Source organism: Pristis pectinata, chromosome 16 (genome assembly GCF_009764475.1).
Source record: "Pristis pectinata isolate sPriPec2 chromosome 16, sPriPec2.1.pri, whole genome shotgun sequence".
Classification (NCBI taxonomy): domain Eukaryota; kingdom Metazoa; phylum Chordata; class Chondrichthyes; order Rhinopristiformes; family Pristidae; genus Pristis; species Pristis pectinata.
In genome coordinates this window covers 23,555,109-23,575,775 of record NC_067420.1, presented here as the reverse complement: position 1 = coordinate 23,575,775, position 20,667 = coordinate 23,555,109, and the positions used below count along the sequence as shown (strand labels likewise).

Sequence of the window (20,667 nt, the reverse complement as noted above, 5' to 3'; positions counted from 1 at the left end):
TAGTGTAGCGGTTAGTGTAACACTATTACAGCGCCAGAGGTTCAATTCCGGCCGCTGCCTGTAAGGAGTTTGTACGTTTTCCACGTGTCTACGTGGGTTTCCTCCAGGTGCTCCGGTTTCCTCCCACATTCCAAAGACGAACGGGTTAGGAAGTTGTGGGCATGCTATGTTGGCACTGGAAGCGTGGCGACACTTGTGGGCTGCCCCCAGAACACTCTATGCAAAAAGATGCATTTCACTGTGTGTTTCGATGTACATGTGACTAATAAAGATATCTTAAAAAAGTGCCAAAAATCCCATTGCACTATTTTGAAGAAGAGTAGGAAATTTAATCCCAATGCCATGATCAATATTTATCTCTCAATCAACATCACTAAAACAGCTGATCTGGCCATTATCTGTTTGTATGAGCTTGCTGTGTGCAAGCCGTCTACTATGTTTCCTGCATTGTAATCATGATTGACTACATTGAGTAATACTTCATTGGCTATAAAGTATTTATGGAAGTCACATTACAAATGCAAGTCTTTGTTTTTGCTTAACACTAATAACAGTGATGTTGAAAAAAGTTTTTATTTGGTTGAATTGCACTCTTGATTATTTATGGTCACCAATGGGGCTACAAATTCTTCTTTCAACTGTTTAAGTCGTTAAAAGGCAACACTTTATTTCATGTGCAAATCTTCTGATTTTACAGGAGACAATAATCTTTTCTTATAACATCTGGTATACCTCCTAAATATTGGAAGGATCCAATAATATAGACCAACAAAATATTATGTCATTTAGAAGGATACTTGAAATCTGGATACATCTGGAAACCTCAAAGCATTGACAACAATCTTGGTGCCATGCAGTCTGGTATCTGTCTGATGAATGTCTTGAATAATCTGAGTTAAGGGTGGTACTGTGGAGTATTGCTTAATACTGCTGCCACACTGCTCCAGAGACTTGGGTTTTATCATGACCTTGGAGGCTGTTGGTGTGGAGTTTGCATGTTCTCTCTTGGTAGGTTAATCGGCTACTATAAATTGTCTCCAGTTTAGGTAGTGGCGGGAGATTCAGGGAAGGTGGGTGGTGGGTGGGGGGGGGTGCAGTTGAGGGGAATGCAAAAATAAGAAAATGGGATTGGTGTTGATGGGTGCTTGATGGTTGGAACAGAACTGATGGGCCAGAGGCCCTGTGCCACTACTGTATGGTCCATCATAAATGGGCTTAAGTTGTCTACCTGGCTAATATGATAAGTCCTTTAAATTTCACTCAAACAAAGCTCAATGAATGAGAAACTGAGAAAGTCATGACATACTAAAAGGTTAAGATTGCTTCTCCTCTTTCACTTTTGTATTGGGAAATTACTTCCTTCTCTGGAATCTAATGTCAAGAACAGAAAATTTACTATTCAAACAATCGCTGTGCAAGTATTGACCTATATCACAGTGTTGTGTACAGAGGAGGTCGCAGGTGTAATTTAGGAAGTACCCTTTAGAAGTTCAAACTTATTGAAAGTTCTCGTGACTTTATACAACTCTTCCTTTGACTGCCATTGACTGATTGGGTGCTGAGAGAAAATCAGAAGAGGAAAAAGCTGAGTAAATGCTGCAGAAAACATTTAATTAACTGTTCAAACTGCAGTTACAATCATTGGAGGGCAACAAACAGCAAATCTTTGCATTGCTGAAGATGTTCCTGTGATTATTATTTCACACGGTACGGTGCACAGAGGAAAATCAGGTGAATAGGACCACGGACCGAGAGGGGAAGTTAGCTCAGTTTTCACACATTTAATACAATGGGTATTTGATTCTCCCTCTCAGTATTTAACTGTGGGCTGTGCCCAAGGGATGCAATGCTGCCACCAGAGGCACAACAAATCTACTTTATTTTACATTTAAGGTGATTTTTTAAAGTAGGTTTCAGTTCCTAATTTAGAAAATATCACACTTAAGTATCTTGGTTTCATTTTTACCATCGTATTCTGTGGTTTGAGTTTGACCCTAATTTTGAATCATTTTAACAGGAAAAGTCAGTTTACTTTTAGGCACTCTTTTTGACTTTTATTGATTAGAATTTAAAGGATTACACAAAACTGAGGTAGGCAATTATCAATGCCAGCTTACCATTAAAAGCTTTGCATAATCATCTGTCAAAATATAAAAGAGTAAATATGTGTATGTCAATGAATCACAGCTGAATTCCATTGAGTTCATTCCTGCTCAACAATTGCCTTTGTTTTGTGGTGGCTATGCTGCCTGTTGATGTCAGTGTGTGCTATGGGTGTACCACTTGCCAGTTTGGTAAGCAGTGGTGTGAGCAAAGTGCAGGGAACTGCTGGATCCAGGAATTGGGCCTTTGGGATCAAGAGTAAAATGTCTAGGCCCTTGTTGCTTCTGGTCAATTGGTCTGCTGCCCACTTTGCCTTCGAGAGTGATCCAAGCCTCACCAGGAAACATTCCGGTGCACTTTTGCCCCACGCACCACTGCTGGGGTATTGGGGTATCACCTGGACTTTATCGAAACCCAAGTGGAGACTGTGAACTGCCGCACTAACCTGAAACCTGACACATTTTGAAAAATTTGTCGCATTTGCCTTCCATATTCCTATTCCAATTATTGTTGGAGATATTTTTGTCAACCTGTGAGGGTGAAATCAACATTTATTAATATTCACTAATCAGTCCATTAATGTACAGATGGGCAGAGCTCAGTTGGACTTCCACCTGCTGCTGTGATGTTGACCACTTTGAGTCGATTAAGGCTCATAATGAATTTAAGGCAGGTTTGCACCAAGGGAGCTCACATTTACCAACCAGGACTATAATGCTGCAACACCATATCTATCCAAGGCATCAATAGAGAGAGAAAGAGTAGCTTGAAAGGAGACCCTTATGGTGGAGTTTGTGGAGGGAGAAAATGCAGTCTGATTCGTTGGTTCTTCTATTTGAAAAAACAGAAATGATACTCTCTTAGAGGTCTAATTAGTACATGTGGTTGCCATTATAACAGGTTCATTACACCTTTCTTGGTGAAATTTCTTAGTTTCGCTTTGGGATTATAGCTTGTCCCATTGCTCTATGTGACCAAACGCTTCATGGGTGTTTTGTTTAAAGGGGAAACATGAGTGGTATTGATGCTTTGCAAATAGAATGTGTTGATTTGACTATTATATTCATTGAATAAAGTATATATATTGAAATTTAAAAAGTAGCTTTGAAGGGAGACCCCTCAAAGATTATTCACTTAATTTAGTTTATTTAAATTTTATTTAAGACTCCAAAAGGAGATATGGCCTCTGCAAGCTTAATGACTAGGTCAGTAGGAGGAGACATTGTCGCTCTTTAACATTTTTCCATTAAAAAAACTTGTGTTTATATTGTCATCTTTCATAACCTCACAGGTTGTAGTGAGGGAAACCCGGCACTCAGCACGTACATGGCAAAACTCCCAGAAACAGCGATATAATAACTACATCTTTTCTAATTGATTTTCATTTGGCGATAAATGTTAGCAGGTTTTCAGCAGCTTTTCTTCAGTAGACTTTTCACTGTTGTCCCAGGATATGGCAGCTTGCACTCTGAAAATTGCACACTTTGTTAAACAGACAGCATGATGTTGACATCATATTAGTCTATTTGCAAGTGATGTACGTTCTGATAACTTAGATGTTACAAAATATGAATATATGACATTTCCTTTTACGATATAATGGAAGATTTTGAATCATTAAGCAGTTCATTTCCATGATTTCTCAATAGATTTCAAAAGATTTTATATATCCAAAACTACTTGAGGAAGTTACGAAATTCTTTCTGTTAACACAGGAAATCCCATCTTAACCTCAAACTTTAATGTGAGCTGAAATGATCAACACAAGGATATTCACCCCTTCAGTTGCACAATCTTTCAGTAATTTCCTGCTTGACATAATGAATTAACTTTTGTTTTCTTATCAACTGCATTTCAAACCATTAAACATTCATTGTGACAGATCTTTCTCATGGAAGGTCTCACACTTGAATGTCCTGTCTATCAATCCAGTCTCTAGTCTCTCGCCATGCCAAGTGGAAGTAAGATATGCTTTCTGCAACACATCTCAATGGCAACTTAAATTGGAAACAAAAATTAGATAAAAAATTAGTGAGAACAAATTAATTGCTGGAAGATAGTCCTATATAGCTGAATTTAATCAGAAACAGAATCAGGTTTATTATAGAAACAGACTGCAGGTGCTGGAATCTAGATGAAAAACACTGTGATGTGTTAGATATGTAGCTGTCCTCTACAGTGGACCATTTCATACATTTCACCACAAATTTTCACCCCACTCTCTAATTCACGGACTATCTCTGACACCTCTCTCTTCTTCCTTGATCTTTCCTTCTCCATCTCAGGAGATTCCTTATCCACCGACATCTTCTACAAACCCACTGATGCCCACAGCTACCTCGATTACAGCTCCTCATGGAGCTCATCAGGGAGTGATGCATCACTGCCATTTATGCTGTTAGGTTTCTGGATGAAAAACACGATGACGCTGGAGGAACTCAGCAGGCCAGGCAGCATCCGTGAAGAAAAGCAAGCGGTCAACATTTCAAGTTAGGACTTTTCTTCAGGACTAAAGATAGGAAAAGGGGAAGCCCAATATATAGGAGGGAAAAGCAGAGCAGTGATAGGTGGACAAAAGAGGGGAGGTGGGGTGGGCACAAGGTGGTGATAGGTAGATGCAGGTGAGAGATAGTAATAGGCAGGTGTGGGGGAGGAGGGGAGAGCAGATCCACTGGGGCATGGGTCAAAGGTAAGGAGAGAAAGGAAAAAAAAGTTGGAAAAAGGAGGCTAGGAGAGGGAAGAAGAGAGGAATCATGGTCGGAGGGGGAGGTTGTGGGGAAGGGGATGGGGAGAATTCAATGTTCATGCCGTTAGGTTGCAAGGTTCCAAGATGGAAAATGAGGTACTGTTCCTTCAGTTTGCGCTTGGAATTCTCCTGGCAGTGGAGGAGGCCGAGGACTGACGTATCAGTGATAGTGTGGGAGGGTGAGTTGAAGTGACCGGTAATGGGGAGATGTAGATTGTGGTTATGGACAGAGCACAGGTTCTCTTCGAAACGGTAACCTAGTCTGCGTTTGTTCTCACCAGTGTAGAGGAGACCACACTTGGAACACCGAATGCTGCAGATGATATTAAGGGAGGTGCTCCAAGTGTGGCCTGCTTTTCTCCACGGATGCTGCCTGGCCTGCTGAGTTCCCTCCAGCATCATCGTGTTTTTCATCCTCCACCTCCCTTGACCATACCTTCGCAGTCCTCACCACTGGTGCTGTGGTCTTCAGTCCCTGCCTATGTGCCGGGAGTAGAAGTACAGCCTGGTGATCGGACTTGCCAAAGTGCAAGCGGGGGATGGCACGGTAAGTGTTCTTGATGGTGGTGTAGCAGTGATCGAGTGTGTTGGCTCTTCTGGTTCTGCAGGTGACACGTTGGTGGTATGTTGTGAGAGACTTTTTCAGGCTAGCCTGGTTGAAGTCCCCCGCAATGATTGAGAAGGCATCAGAGTGCACTGTCTCGTGGCTGTTGATCACGGTGCTCAGCTCCTCCAGCACCAGCATGACATTTGCCAGGGGTGGAATGTACACCCCTACCAGGATGACGGCGGAGAACTCCCTCGGCAGATAAAACGGATGATACTTGACCACCAAATGTTCGAGGTCGGGGAAGCAGGACCGAGACAGAACCGCCGCATCTGTGCACTACGATGAGTTAATCATGAAGTAAATGACGTTGCCTCTGCCTTTACCCGATGCCACTGTCCGGTCCATGCAATGGGTGTTGAAGCCCTCAGGCTGGAACGCTGTGTCCAGAGTGCTGGGAGTGAGCCATGTCTCTGTGAAGCAAAGTACACAACAGTCCCTGATGTCCCACTGGTTCTGCAGTCTTGCTCTGAGGTCTTCAATGTTATTTTCTTTTCCAGAGATTGTATGTTAACGAGGAGAATGATAAGGGAGGTGCTTAGGACGCTGGGTTTCAGTTTTACCTGCAGCCCTGCCCTGCAGCCACGTTTTCTGAAACAATGGAGAGGTTCCCTGGGCTTCCAGCTGCTGCACTCATGCCCTGGGTGTTCCGGAGTCCCAAGTCCGTCAGTTCTTAAGTTCACCAGCTTTTTTAAATGACTTAAAACAATGTTGCTTACTGCAGTCTCTGTGGCTGCAGATTCCAGCTGTGGTAGTTGTAAAAAGGAGTATTTTATAATCCTCTTGGGAGCTGCACACAGAAGGTCATCTCTCTCGGGCACCATCTTTACTACTCTCTGAATGTAATAGTATAAGGAGATATTGATAGATCGCTGTGTATATGCTGACATTACTCTGAATAACTATCTGCAACTTTGGAATTTTTGCGTGATTGCTCAAGGACCCGAAGCTGTGAGCAGCTGATCCCGGTAACTTGGTCATTGGTAATTGGTTTATTATTGTCACATGTACCGAGGTACAGTGAAAAACCTGTCTTGCAAGCCATCCCAACAGACCAGTTCACCACATCAGTACATCAAGGTAGTACAGGGAAAAGCAATAACAGAACATAGCAATAACAGAATGTGAAGTGTTACACTTACAGAGAAAGTGCACTGCAGGCAGACAATAAGGTGCAAGGCCATGACAAGGTAGATTGTGAGGTCAAGAGGCCATCCTATCATATAAGAGGTCCATTCAATAGTGGGATAGAAGCTGTCCCTGAGCCTGGCAGTGCATGCTTTCAAGTTTTGTATCTTATGCCCAGTGGAAGGGAGAAGAGAGAATGTCCAGGGCAGGAAGTGTTTGATTATATGGCTCCCTTTCCAAAGAAGTGAGAATTCTAGACAGCTCATTTTTGTAATGTGCTGAGCTGTGTCTACAACTCTCTGCAGTTTCTTGTGGTCTTGGACAGAACAGTTGCCATACCGAGCCATGATGCATTCAGATAGGATGCTTTCTGTGGTGCAGCTATACACATTGGTGAGGGTCAACGGGGACATGCCACATTTCCTTAGCCTCCTGAGGAAGTAGAGGCGCTGGTGAGCTTTCTTGGCCATGGCATCTACGTGGTTGGATCAGGAGAAGCTATTGGTGATGTTTACACCTAGGAACTTAAAGCTCTCAACCATCGCCACCTCAGCACCATTGATGAAAACAGGATTGTTTGCACCACCCCATTTCCTGAAGTCAATGACCAGCTCTTTTGTTTTGTTGACATTAAGGGAAAGGTTGTTGTCATGACACCATGTCATTAAGCTCTCTATCTCCTTCCTGTGCTCTGACTCATAGTTATTTGAGATACGGCCCACTACAGTATTGTCATCTGCAAACCTGTAGATGGAGTTAGAGCAGAATCTGGCCACACAGTCATGAGTGTACAGGGAGTAAAGTAGGGGGCTGAGGATGCAGCCTTGTGGGGTACCAGAGTTGAGGACGATTGTGGCGGAGGTGTTGCTGCCTATCCTCACTGATTGTGGTCTGTTGGTCAGAAAGTCAAGGATCAGTTGCAAAAAGAGCTGTAGAGTCCCAGGTCTAGGAGTTTGGAGATGGGTTTGCTTGGAATTATAGTACTGAAGGCAGAGCTGTAGTAACATTCCCAACTGCATACTGAGCCTGGACTCCTCTTAGAACAGATTTTCTGTTAATTTATGTTTCTTTTATTTCTTTGAACTATTTAAATGTTTAAAATTGTTTTAGATGTTTTAGTTTACTTATTGTTTTAAATTATGATAAATATTATTATTTGAAGAGTTTTTGAATGTTTTCACTGCTATCCGTCATGTTCTGACATGTTTACCAGCCAGTTAAACCAGGGAGTTTGATTATCCTGTCATCAGACATGGTGGAACTTTTTCTTGCCTGTCAACCCCAACACCACAAGATAGATTTTGCATGTAGGAGGTCATTGTTCTCCTCAACATAGAGTTGACCACATCTGTTAGAAACTCAACCAAGGGAAGCTCAGGATTGGTATGACCAAGCTACCTGACAACAAATAATATCACTGAGAAAGCCATTAGTCTGCTGAAGGAATGCTTTGAGTACCATGAAAGTGTCTAGAGTGGTTGTCTGCAGGACTTTATGCAAACCTCACATAATAGTGAGACCTAGATGCACAAGGCATGGAACACAGAACTCCCTTGGATAAAGAGAATTAGGATCATGTAATGCAAGAACAGTGGTGCAGATTGCTGCATAATATGTCCTTATTAATGCAGGGTTCAAGGATTTTAACCAGCTTCTCAGTGTCTGTGGTGTACATCTGGGGACATATAAAGAAAGTGCTGCCTTAAGGTTGATGGGTTGCAGCTACCTTAAGAGACTTGGTAATATAACATTGTTTGGACTGATTGCAGTTCAGTTGAAAAACCACAAATAAAGGTTATCTTTATTGAAACTTGAATGAGTGACAGCGATACTCTGCTCCAGATATCTGTTCAGGAGAACCCACAATACACTACAATGCCAAAACTTCTTTCATTCCCCATTTCCACTAATGTGAATCAGTCCTGCAAACAGCCCTGTATTCCTAAAAAACCTCCATTGTTTTGTTGCCGATCCCTGCCCCACATCTTCCACAGACTAGAAGGCTCCTTGTCAGTCTCTTAACCACTCAAGAGAATTGAAGAGCACTGGAACAGAGATACCAAGAAAGAGAAAGTCATCCATAAAAGAGGAGCTGCAAAGATTAATTTGATTGCAGACTTCATAAAGAGTGGAAGCATGCATGCATACATAGTGCTTGGAATAGAAAAGTGAGATGCATAACTCCTCTTTGACTATGAAAATCAAAAAAACTGTAAATGCTAAAAATCTGAAATAAAAACAGAAAATGCTGGTCAGGCAGCATCTGTGGAAGGAGAAACAACTAGTTTGGGAACCCTTTCTGTGATGCTAACTGTTTCTCTTTCCCGATGTGCTGCCTGAATGTGACCTGTTGATGTTTCCAACATTTTCTATTTGATACCGTAAGAAGTATCGCTGAGCACTGAAGAGGTTTTTTTTAAATAGAAGCCTCTTCTTTTGCCCAGCAAAGTTAGTTCTAATGGATCTCCAAAGACTAGGGGTGGGACCTCACCAGCAATGAGGACGATTTGAGGCAGGGCCATCCACTTATGATCAACAAGGCTGGCTCTGCACAACAGCTCACTGATCTGATATGAATAAGCCTCTCAGGGACAAATCCATTCAGAGCCAGGACGACAGAAACAGTGTGCTGTGAGGTCTGTGAAGCTGGCAGGCTTGGGTGGCTCTGGGTTATCAGAAGATCCTGCACCATTTGGGATGGACATAGGTTTGGAAATAATCAAAATCTAAATATTTTCCAGCTTAGTAGCTAAGGCAAGTGGTTCAAAATAATTGAAAATATATGGTAGACATGAACACAATATGATTTCTCATAATAAGTTGTCATAACTAATGCATAAATTCTGCAACCATTATGGTTGCATTTCCTTCCATGATCAATGCAATCCATCAATAACTTTTATTTAAGAAGACATTTAATCACGCACAGAGAGAAATGTGCTATTTGATTAAGGTAAACAGACAAGGAAAAGCATTTGTTTCCCAGAGCACTGTTTTGAACAGAATTATAATTACTGTCTGCTTTAAAATGCTTCCTTAGAATCCACCCACTGAAAATCAGTGATATATAATGTAACATGAAGTAACTGTTGTAAACACGAGCACACATAAGAGAAAGCTTGAGTAATTCATTCTTGAAGTTATGACATTGGAGAGCAATGTTGGTGCACACAACATAGCCACAAGACATAACTTCTGCTGTGTTTCTGCAGCTTTCTTAGTGAATACAGTACCTGAGTTCTGATAAATCATTGGACATTGCGTGAATGTGGCAGAGGAGGGAATTTTAGCTCAAAGATTAGAATCTCAGAATATAGTGTCACATTATACTCATTTTTGGCTGGGTGTTCCTCCTTGTTCATCAGTTTGTCTCTGACATCTACGCACATACATTGAGCCAGATTGAGTTTACCTTCCTTTGGTTTACCCACTGACTATGTGTGACATGGAGGATCCAAACATCCTTGAACCTTGCTACTGCAGTCATCCCAAACAGATTAGGAGTTCATGCCAATGGCCAGACCTCAGGCAGTGCATTTAAATAGTAGAAACTAATTAAATCCATCAAGATTAAACAAAATTTAAAAACTAACTTGCACTTATCCTTTACAATCAAGGTTAGTGATCCTATTCTAATGATTGGGGTTGTGCTAAACTGCTAACTCAACCTTCGGGTCCAGAGGCCGGATACCAAAAGCATCAGGCGCCTTAACATACAATGAGCGTTTGTCGGCTCTTGGACTGTTCTCACTGAAGTACAGAAGAACGAGAGGGGCCCTCATAGAAACATTTCAAATGTTGAAAGGGCTGGACAGAGTAGATGTGGCAGAGCTGTTTTCCTTGGTGGGTGAGTCCAGAACTAGAGGGCACAGTCTTAGAATTAGAGGGTACCCGTTTAGAACAGAAATTAGGAGAAATTTCTTTAGCCAGAGGGTCGTGAATTTATGGAATTCTTTGCCACATACAGCTGTAGAGGCCTGGTCATTGGGGGTGTTTAAGGAGGAGATTGATAGGTATCTAATTAATCAAGGTATCAAGGGATATGGGGAAAAGGCCAGAAATTGGAGCTAGATAGGAATAGTTTAGTTTAGCTCATGAAGCAGACTCGATGGGCCGAATGGCCTACATCTGCTCCTTTGTCTTGTGATCTTAACACAGCACTTCAGCCCCCTGTCATGTGAAACGGTTCTTTGACATCTTAAAGGTAGACGAACTCTGGACACAGTCTTTGTAATTTAAAAATGGTTTATTAACAAAGACAAACGTGGGGACAGAATGAATGGGAACAGATGCACACTCACACACTCTCAATCAGGAGATCGCGAATGTGGAGGGAATCGCAATGGGGGGAGGTGCGCGCGCATGTGCGCGCGCACACACACACACACACACACACACACACACACAATAACTGGGTACAAATGATCAAGGAATAAACAATACAATGTTTGGACACCCTGATTCTGGACAAACATTGGCTCTTTGGTCTCGGGAGTCCTTAACTAACTGCCCTGAAATAGTGCACAGCTTATCTCAATATCCTCGGAGAATGAGAGCGAGAAAACCAAACATGCAGCATTTTTATACTGCTGGGGGGCTGGATGGTCCAGCAAGGACAAAGGTGTTTAAACAGGCCAATGGTAGGTGTGCCCAGGAACAAAGGTGCTCGCACAGACCAATCCGAGTGGTCCAGCAAGGACAAAGGTGTTTACCTAGTGGGGTGGAACCAAACCTTGATTGACAGTGGTGTCGCTTTCAGCCATGTGCTCAATGGTGTCATCCCAGCCAGAGGGGTCAGTGTTGTCACAGTCACATGACAGCCATGACCTTTTACACTACACCGCACCCCCCCCACTCCCTCCCCCACTTATGCTGAGTCCATCGGTACTTTGGAATGTAGGATTTACCGACATTAATCTCCAGCTTGTTCCAACTGTGTTACAATGAATAGGCACGCATAGAAGTCAGCAAGGAGCTCATCCATGCACTGCAGTTATCTGGCAGTTTCGACAGAAGTGCCAACTAAACATTAGTACATTCCATACCACTGAAGCAAGAAAACAGAGACAAGCTGGAGGTCAAACATTCGCTCGTTAGGCTATGCTGTGCTGAGTGGTTGGATGAACATCAAATTCATTCCCTCCACTTTATACAAGGATGACTGGAATCAGTAGCACAATTCCATTTATTTGAACGAAGTAGGTGACCTTCAGTAAAAAAGTTAAGTGCAGGTTATTACTTTGTTTACTTTTTTTACTTTTATCTTAATGTTTTTATTTAACCATACACCTTAGGACTTATTTACTTACATGGATTTTAATTTCTTTATTTTAACTATTTTAAAATACTTCAACTGTTTTTAAATATCTCTGATTATCAGAGATATTTATAAACAGTTCAAAGACTTGAACAAAAGCAGGTTGTTATTAGGCCATCATGACTGTTGGGGACCTGGCCTGAGTATTCACCACCAGGGCCCTAGTCATCAGATGTGACCAGCTTTGCATCACAGAAAGAGTCTTGGGTGTGGGAATCAGCTTGGTTAGTCTCTGTATCCAGATCAGATCATACAATCAGTTCAAGACGCAGGCCTGCCTGATCTGGTATGATTCGGCCCATTATTTCAGGCCCATAAAATTTTATTCGAAAATAATTTTCTCTGGAAATTTATCTGATCAGTTGGCTTAAACATGCTACGTAGAAGCATTAGTATGTTTAAGTCAATGTTATATGTGATGCAACTTTATTGTCTGCTTAGTGCTATTGAGTGGGGGTGACTTTCTAGACATGTTTCTGTAATATTTCTAAAATGTATGTTAAATCAGTTTAACATAAATCAATCAGACTTGGAAAGTGGGTGTGAAAATTTCTTCTCTATTGTATTTGTATTTTGGAATTGATCGTATCTTGGGGTTTAGGACTATTGGGATAAATTTCCAGGCAAAATTTTATATTTTCAATCCCAGTTGGAATATTCAGGGAGTTTGTCTAAAATAAGCATTATGTCCAAAGAATTTGTTAAGGCCAGTTTTAACAGTTTGGGATAACTAAATTTGGCAGAAACTGGATAGGGCATGTGCCACACTTACTCCACTCTGTCTTTTGGGGTCTAAACGCGTAATCCTTCTGCCTTCACTGCAATAATACGAGCTGTTCCTTGGTTGTACATGCTCCCACTATCCTTCCTCCAGTTCGTTTCCCTTCCTCTCCTCCCCACTCTCCAATCCCATAAAGGATTTATTTGAGGGCCAGCCAGGTATCCAAGCCAGACAGTGTTGGATAGGCATCAATTAGCAAGCTATATGCCTTAATAAAGCTTGCAACCTATGTAGAGATTAGGCTTAAGGCCCAGTAATGATCACTAGTCAATCCTCTGCCTTGAGGTGCATATTTTAGCTGTTTTTATCACTTTGAACTAGAAATTGGTGTGACATAAAATCAGGTTATATTCAAGAAAGAAATAGTTTTATTTCTGGGTATTATTCCCAAATGGATTTCTGCCAGTCCAGTTCTGCAGATAGATTCTTCTCATTTCCTTCCACAACAATTCCATTTGTGTGTGCAGGAAGTCTGCCCTGTAGAAATTTCCTGCCAGTTTATTCAACCTAGCTGAGAGTAAAAAAGAACAAACTGAAATTATTGTTTCAAAGATCAGAGCAAGGTGTCCTGGGAATTTTCAACAATAGGTGCCCCAAGATATCATTGTCCAATTTCACCTATTGTGCTCCACAAGGAATATTACACATGGAAGACCATCATTCCACGTGGCCCCAATGTGACAATTACATCAGGCTCACATGGATAATCAACAATAGGGCATGTGTACTCAAACTTTTCAAGTGGTGTGAAGTGACCCAGAAGTTGTTGTTGCAAGTGGTAAAATTGACTTTCAATTTTGGTGTTATTTAATACATGTTTTAATCCACTTCTGTTGGTTCTTTGTTTAAAACACGCATCTATTATCCTTTTGCAGGCACGGTAGATTGCAGGCATGGTAGTGTAGCGGTTAGCGTCATGCTTTACAGCGCCAGTGACCTGGGCTCAATCCCGGCCGCTGTCTGTAAGGAGTTTGTACGTTCTCCCCGTGTCTGCATGGGTTTCCTCAGGATGCTCTGGTTTCCTCCCACATTCCCAAGAAAAAGACGTATGGGTTAGGAAGTTGTGGGCATGCTATGTTGGCACCCGAAGCGTGGCAACACTTGCGGGCTGCCCCCAGAACACTCTACACAAAAGATGCATTTCACTGTGTGTTTTGACGTACATGTGACTAATAAAGATATCTTATCTTATATTTTAAGTAATATTGACAATAATAACAATTGTTAGTTAATTAATCCTTTTAATTGTTCTTTTAGGTTACCAAATGAACCACCTCTAGATAAAGGCTTAATTCCCTGGCTGGGACATGTCCTTGAGTTTGGGAGAGATAGTGCCAAATTTTTATTGAAAATGAAGACAAAATATGGAGACATTTTCACAGTAAGTTTCCTTTAATTTTGATACCAAACTATTGTCTAGAAATTGCAATTCACTCTCTTTTGGTGCACTAAACATGACATAATGTCGACTTCTATTTATTGAAAAAAAATCCAAAAGTGCACAAGACTCGTGAAATGTGGTGCTATAATGTCTTGGATGCAAATTCATGCATTAACAGGGAACTTTGGCAATGCCCATCAGGACTTCTGTGCAGGGTTTACAACTGCCATGTCAATGTATCACTGGATTACAAGATCCAATAGCAGCCACAGCACAGTAACAGGTAGGCTGTCAATATTTATGCAACTGACCACCAGCAAAAGTCAGGTGCCTGAGGTAAATTGTGCTTAGAAATCTACTGGGCAATTGGAGCAAAAACAATTACTAGCATCTCTAACATGCACCAAATGGCTTTTATGTGCTATATGAACATAAAAAATGGGGGGAAGTGGTTCCAAGTTCTAGGCATATATGTGCAAACTTCCAGCTATACTTGTTTTAATTTAATGTTGGCTTTGGCATAAACTGAGTGCTATTTTATTTGTATTGTCATTCCCTTACCAACACCAAAGTGACTTCACGTGCAATGGGCCTTGGTTACATAGCCTTTTTAGATACACAACACTTCCAATTTTCTAACTGAGAAACAGAGCAGAGCAACCCTCTTCTGTGAAACAAAAACAATTCGTTATGTTTAAATATCTGAACACAAACAAATGATCTAATTTATTACCATAATGACGTGCAGAATTATGAAAGGGAAAGTGCACATTGAAATACAAATCTTTGCTTGGCAAGGCACTAAAAAAGAGCTTTTGTTGTTATTGTTACTCAGCCAGTTCCTGCAGTGTTTCAGTTCAATCCTTCAGAAAGTTGTTCAGACACTGCAAAATGATAATAACTTCCACTGCCATCTAGTGGTACAAAGTCAACTTTCTACAAAGTGGTACATTTGACTTTCAATGTTGGGCTCTTAAGTTTCAAACAAGAATCAGGTGGCTGACTGTAAAAAGCATCCCGCTATAATTGAAAAGCATAAAGCATGTGGAAATGACACTGCAGTCAACATTTTCTTTCAACAGAATTCTAGTTTCCTGTTATTCATATATATTGAGAAATTTTTTAAAGCTGCCTTCCCAAGTTCGCCATGAAAATCCCCAAGGTGTTAATCAATTTCTGCTGCTGTGTATGGAAGTGCTGAGCTGCTGGTTTGTTCAGAACCAATGATTTTTTTTAACCTGATTTTACCTACAGAAACAGAACAGGATCTTAGGTTAAATTTCTCTTTGCAAAGTATTCCTTCAAACTGTGCTGGTAAAAGTATGACAACATGATAGTCCACATAGTCCACTTACCAGCACAAATCTTTCCTCTGGGTTAACAAAACAATGAGTAATGTGCTAAATTTAACTGGTGGTTTTGGTGGTTCTACCTTTAGGACCAGATGTTAATCTAGGGTTCCTTTTGTCTGGGACTCCAGAACCCATGGCATTATCCTGAAGATAGTAGCAAATTATCTTTAGTTTCCATGCCAACATGATCCCAAATCAACATGAAAGAAAAGATTATCTGGTTAATATCACTTTGAAGCTTAAGGAAGCTCAAACTGGTTGCTTTGTTTCCTACTCTGCAATAATGACTGCACTTAAAAGTATACCTAAAGTGTGAGCCACTTAAAAATGTACTTGAATGGGTATTGGATGTGCCTCAAAGCTACAAACTGAGGGATGGGAAGTGGGATTAGTTTCAAAAACTCTTTGTTAGCTGAGATGAATACAATGAATCAAATTGCCTCCTCCATGCTCTGAATGATCTTGAAAGTTAACATGGGCATTTTCAATTGTAAATGTGGATATATGAACATACATTGCAAAAAGACAAGAGAATGCAAATGCTGGAATATGGAACAAAAAAGAACCCAGAAGAACTCAGCGGGGCAGCCCACACCCCCTGTGTTCTTCTTTGTCACACTCTCACTCAGCCACCTAGCTTGCTTTTCCCTTTGTTCAGCTTCCTCTTTCCCCTCCACCTTCCCTACATGGTTCCATCTGCCCATTATCCCGTTCCCACCACCCCCCCCCCTCCCCCCTCCCCCCCCCCCCCCCCCCCCCCCGGTTCCAACTATCACCTACCAGCCTCTGTTCTACCCCTCTCCTTTACTGCTGTATACTGGCTTTCTTTCCTCTTCTGTCAGTCCTGGTGCAGGGTCTTGGCCTGAAATGTTGACATACACCTTCTGCCTGCACAGATGCTGCTTGACCTGCTGAGCTCTTCCAGTGGTCTGCTTTCTGATACATCGGAAAAAATTTAACTCAGAAGCAGGACAGAACATGACAAGAGAAAGTGATGCTTTGTAAAAAAAGAATTGCGCTGCTGAAAGATTTTTAACAATGAATGGTTTACATTTGTCATGTAAATTTCATTCATAATATGTAGAGATTTCCGAGTGATAATTTTCTCTTTCACTTAAAAATGAGCGAATGTGACATAGAAGGAAAAGATAGGTCATGGACTTGCCTTTATTATTCTTTGTGTGTCGTACGAATCTTAAATTCAAATGACTAAGCTTTGTGGCAATCTTTGTGGGGACTTTCAATATATGTGCCTACTAACACTGGACTCTTGATCATGTTTTCTTTTCACTAAGGTTCGATTGGCGGGGCGATACATAACTTTCCTATTTGACCCTCATTCATTCGATATAGTTGTATCTGAATCCAGCGCAAAGCTGGACTTTACAAAGTATTCATTGACTTTAATGGATAAAATCTTCAATGTTCAGCTTCCTGACTATGATCACAATGAAGAGAAAGCTTTGATGAAAACGTAAGTACCCTGCATTGATATATCCTGAAGTGTATGACAAAATAAATGATTTCATTGTGTGAAATTTCACAAAGAGTAAAACTTCAGACAAATGAAAAATTTTTAAAATGTGTTCAGTATCAATTACCATTTATAGATGCCTGGACATATAATTCTCCGGACTATAGAGTCATGGTGTCATATGGCACAAAAACAGAACCTTTGGCCCACCATGACAATGTTGACTATCAAGTACCTGTAAGCTTGATGTGGAATTTGCAGAGATGTATAAAAATGATCAGCCCAAAATTTCCAAAAAACTACTCACTGCTGGTGCTCACCGGTTGTCCATGTTCTAAGCCTACTCTCACTTCGAATCTGTCCTCTGGTGTGATCTTCCATAAAGAAGCCAGCTCCAACCTGTCTGATTGGCAAGACCTTGAGTAGCAAAGGATCCATAGTGTGGGAATTCCACTAAAACCTGTTTAACAGTGAAGTCATGGCCTCTAGATGAACCAGCTGTCAGAACTGTCAGGAAATATTCATTGCCAAACATACAACATTCAAGAACTATTAAATATTAAACACACTATTAAAAGTGTTACTTCATAAAGAGAAAAGAGAAACACAGAAACTAAATCAAATATTACAGATGTTGGAACTGAAATAAAATTAAAAAGCATTAGAGATATTCAGCAGTTCAGAACTATCTGTTGAGAGAATCTGAATTAGTTTTGAGTTTATTGTCATTGTCATATGCACAAGTACATATCTGCACAAGTGTGATGAAAAACTTACTTGCAGCAGCATCACAGGCACATAGCCTCAGATAAGCAGCATTCACGAGAAAAACATAAATTAAAGATAAATTATACACAATATTTACAAGAAAGAACACAATTAGAACAAAAAAAGCAAAGTCCATTGTAGTGCAAAGTGGTCAGAGTGGTTATGCGTTGCTATACTGAGGTAGTGATTAAGGTTGTTCAGGTAATGCTACAGGTTGATAACCATTCATGAAAGCAAACAATTAAATATCTTTACGTAATTGTATGTTTTATGTGAAATTATCTGCAGTTTACCTAATTTCTTGCAGCCATTCTTCTGCATTAAAATGAGTGGAACTGTTGAACTTGCACCAGGTCTAATCTGGTACAGGTTCATCTTGCTGGATTTCCCAGCATAACTCTGAGAAAAGTGCCAAAGTTCACACTTCACTGCTGAGAAGCCTAGTGTCAGAGTACGATGGGAAATACAGTAGCAGGCAACAGTGCAGAAGTTTGTATCTTCCGCCTTAGCTGGCTTTTTAATGGAAATTTCAGGCCTATATTTTGCAGTTGATTTTGTGGTTTTTGTCATTCAGACTTATTAACTCTTTTGTGGTTTCTTGTCATTGCTGAGATTGTGAAAGACCCTTATATCATTTGATTATTATTATGATCATTTGAATTCAGCAGTCCATTAGGAAGCTTATCTTCTAAAAGTATTTCTTGTTAAGATAATATACCTGTAAGTTATCCATTCCTTAACACAAAAATTTCTGAAATCTCACTCCAGACATAGACTGTTAATCATCAGGGACACAAAACCAAAACAACTTAATGTCGAAATCAGCAGACCCACTTTGGAATCCCTGCAATGATTTGGTCATTAATTTAAATGCAAATGCTTTGGAAAAGCTGCTTTGTGAGAAATTGTGCTGTGACGCTGGTGTCAACCCATTTCTTAAAGAATAATTGGACATAGAAATATTCCTACACTTATTTTCTGAAGCATAATTTAAAGCTATTAAAATCCAGGAAGATATTTAATAAATTAAAATTGAGGAAAGCTTAACTCATTGATATTATGTGAAATTAGATGCTGAGAAATCTTAAAAGAAGTGGTTGCAGAAATAATTGAGGCATTGGTTGTAATCTACGGAAGTTCCCTAGATTCTATTTATGCCTCAGAGGATTGCAAATGTGACACCACTGCTCAGAAAAGGAGGGAGACAGAACTTAAGAAACAACAGGGAAGTTAACCTAACATCTATCATTGGGAAAATGCTTAAACCTATTATTAAACAGGTTATAAAAGGACATTTAGAAAATCATAAGAAATCAAGCAGAGTCAATGTGACTTTATGAAAGGGAAGTAATGTTTGACAAATTTGCTAGATTTTTGTGGGGATGTAATGAGCAAGATGGATGAAGAAGAACCTGTAGATGTAGTGTATCTGGATTTCCAGAAGGCACCTAATAAGATGCCATATAAAAGGTTACTGAATGAGATAGAAGTGCAGGGGGTTGGTGGGCGTAATATATTGGCATGTTTAGGTGATGGCTAACTAACAGAAAACAGAGAGATTGCTACTGGTCACTGTTTGTTCATAATAAACATGCCTTTGATCCAACTAGTCAATCATTGTCACATCCCTTTAAAAACCATTTGCACTCAACAGACCTTTTACTGAACATTTGTGTTCCCATACCTATCACTTCTCTCCACATTGCTAATGAGATTATTGCAAAGAAACAAACCTCTAACTCCTTATTGCCTTAGAAAACATTCCAGTGAGCTTTTTGTCTCCCAATCCTGCTGGTTCAGTTACAGAAACCAGGTCTGATATACTTAATAGGACAGGGACATTTGTTCTAGTAAATATATTTTTGTTACCACATCTTTTACCACTTGCATCCAAGTCCCATCTGCCATAAAAGTATAACCAGCTACAATGCTTGACCTGGATTCCTAAATAAATAATGCAAACAAGAGTAATTTGCATTTATTTTGTGGGTTAACAAAGAAAAAGATCCCATGTTAATTTTCACAGGAGTGTTAGCAAACAAACTCTGATACTAGGTTACATAATAGTCTGGGCTTTGCTGAGTGGTGCCCACCACCTGCACTACTGCTGAACTGCACTGATAATGTTAACTTGCCTTGTCGATATCCAGACAGGGAATCCTGCAGATAAATGGCTTCCTGGAATAAAGGCAGAGCCCCAAGCAGCACATCAGGTGGTGTAATTAGGTCACACAGGCTGGCCTGAACAAGCCCTCTCTTTGAAACTCTTCTGAGGAACTTTAAATGATGGTAAAGCCGCACATCCTTGACAATATAAAGCACTCAAAGATCATTCAATTTTAAAAAATGAAGAAGTATTAAAACTTGGATTTGTTCTCACTAGAGAGTAAGGAGGCTGAGTAGTGCCCTTATTAAGGTTTATGATGGGTACAGAGAGGGTAGAGATTTTCCAGACATAGGGGACTCTAAAACTAGAGGGCATAGGTTTAAGGTGAGAGGGGAGAAATTTTAAAGGAGATCTGAGGGGTAAGGTTTTCACACGAAGGGTGGCGGGTATATGGAATGAGCTGCCAGAAGAGGTGGTGGAGGCAGGTAAAGTTACAACTTTTTAAAGGCATTCAGACAAGTACTTGTTTAGGAAAGGAACAGATGGATATGAGCCTAATGCCAGCATATAGGATTAGCATAGATAGGGATCATGGTGAGCATAAATGAGTTGGACAGAAGGGCTCATTTTTGTGCTGTACAATTCTATGACTCTAACTTTTTGAAGATAAATTGAAATGTTTTCAACTAATTGTACTTGGTTTTAATTATTCCAGCGCTTTTAAATGTTTTACTGTTCTTTATAACTTATACTATTCAACATTTTTCTGTTTCAAACATGATAAAAGCTGCAGGCAGAACAAGAAAAACAAGTGCCTAGCAAATGGATTTCACCCTTTTTGAACGTGCATGGAACGTGGGCTAAATTTGGGGCCAACACACAAAGAATGACCATCATGTTTAT

General features: G+C 40.5%; 1 protein-coding gene across 2 annotated transcripts in view; it reads left to right on the top strand.

Annotated features, from left to right (window-relative positions):
* ptgis (prostaglandin I2 (prostacyclin) synthase) overlaps positions 1-20,667 on the top strand; it is a 60,776-nt gene that overhangs the window by 12,559 nt on the left and 27,550 nt on the right. The window contains exons 1-3 of one of the 2 annotated variants that reach the window (XM_052031197.1): positions 11,750-11,782; positions 13,940-14,063; positions 16,711-16,889. In XM_052031197.1, coding sequence (XP_051887157.1) covers positions 14,034-14,063; positions 16,711-16,889 — 209 coding nt within the window. In that variant the 5' untranslated portion in view covers positions 11,750-11,782; positions 13,940-14,033. Of the gene's footprint in view, positions 1-11,749; positions 11,783-13,939; positions 14,064-16,710; positions 16,890-20,667 lie in introns of those variants that run through there. The other variant, XM_052031196.1, reaches the window with a different exon arrangement.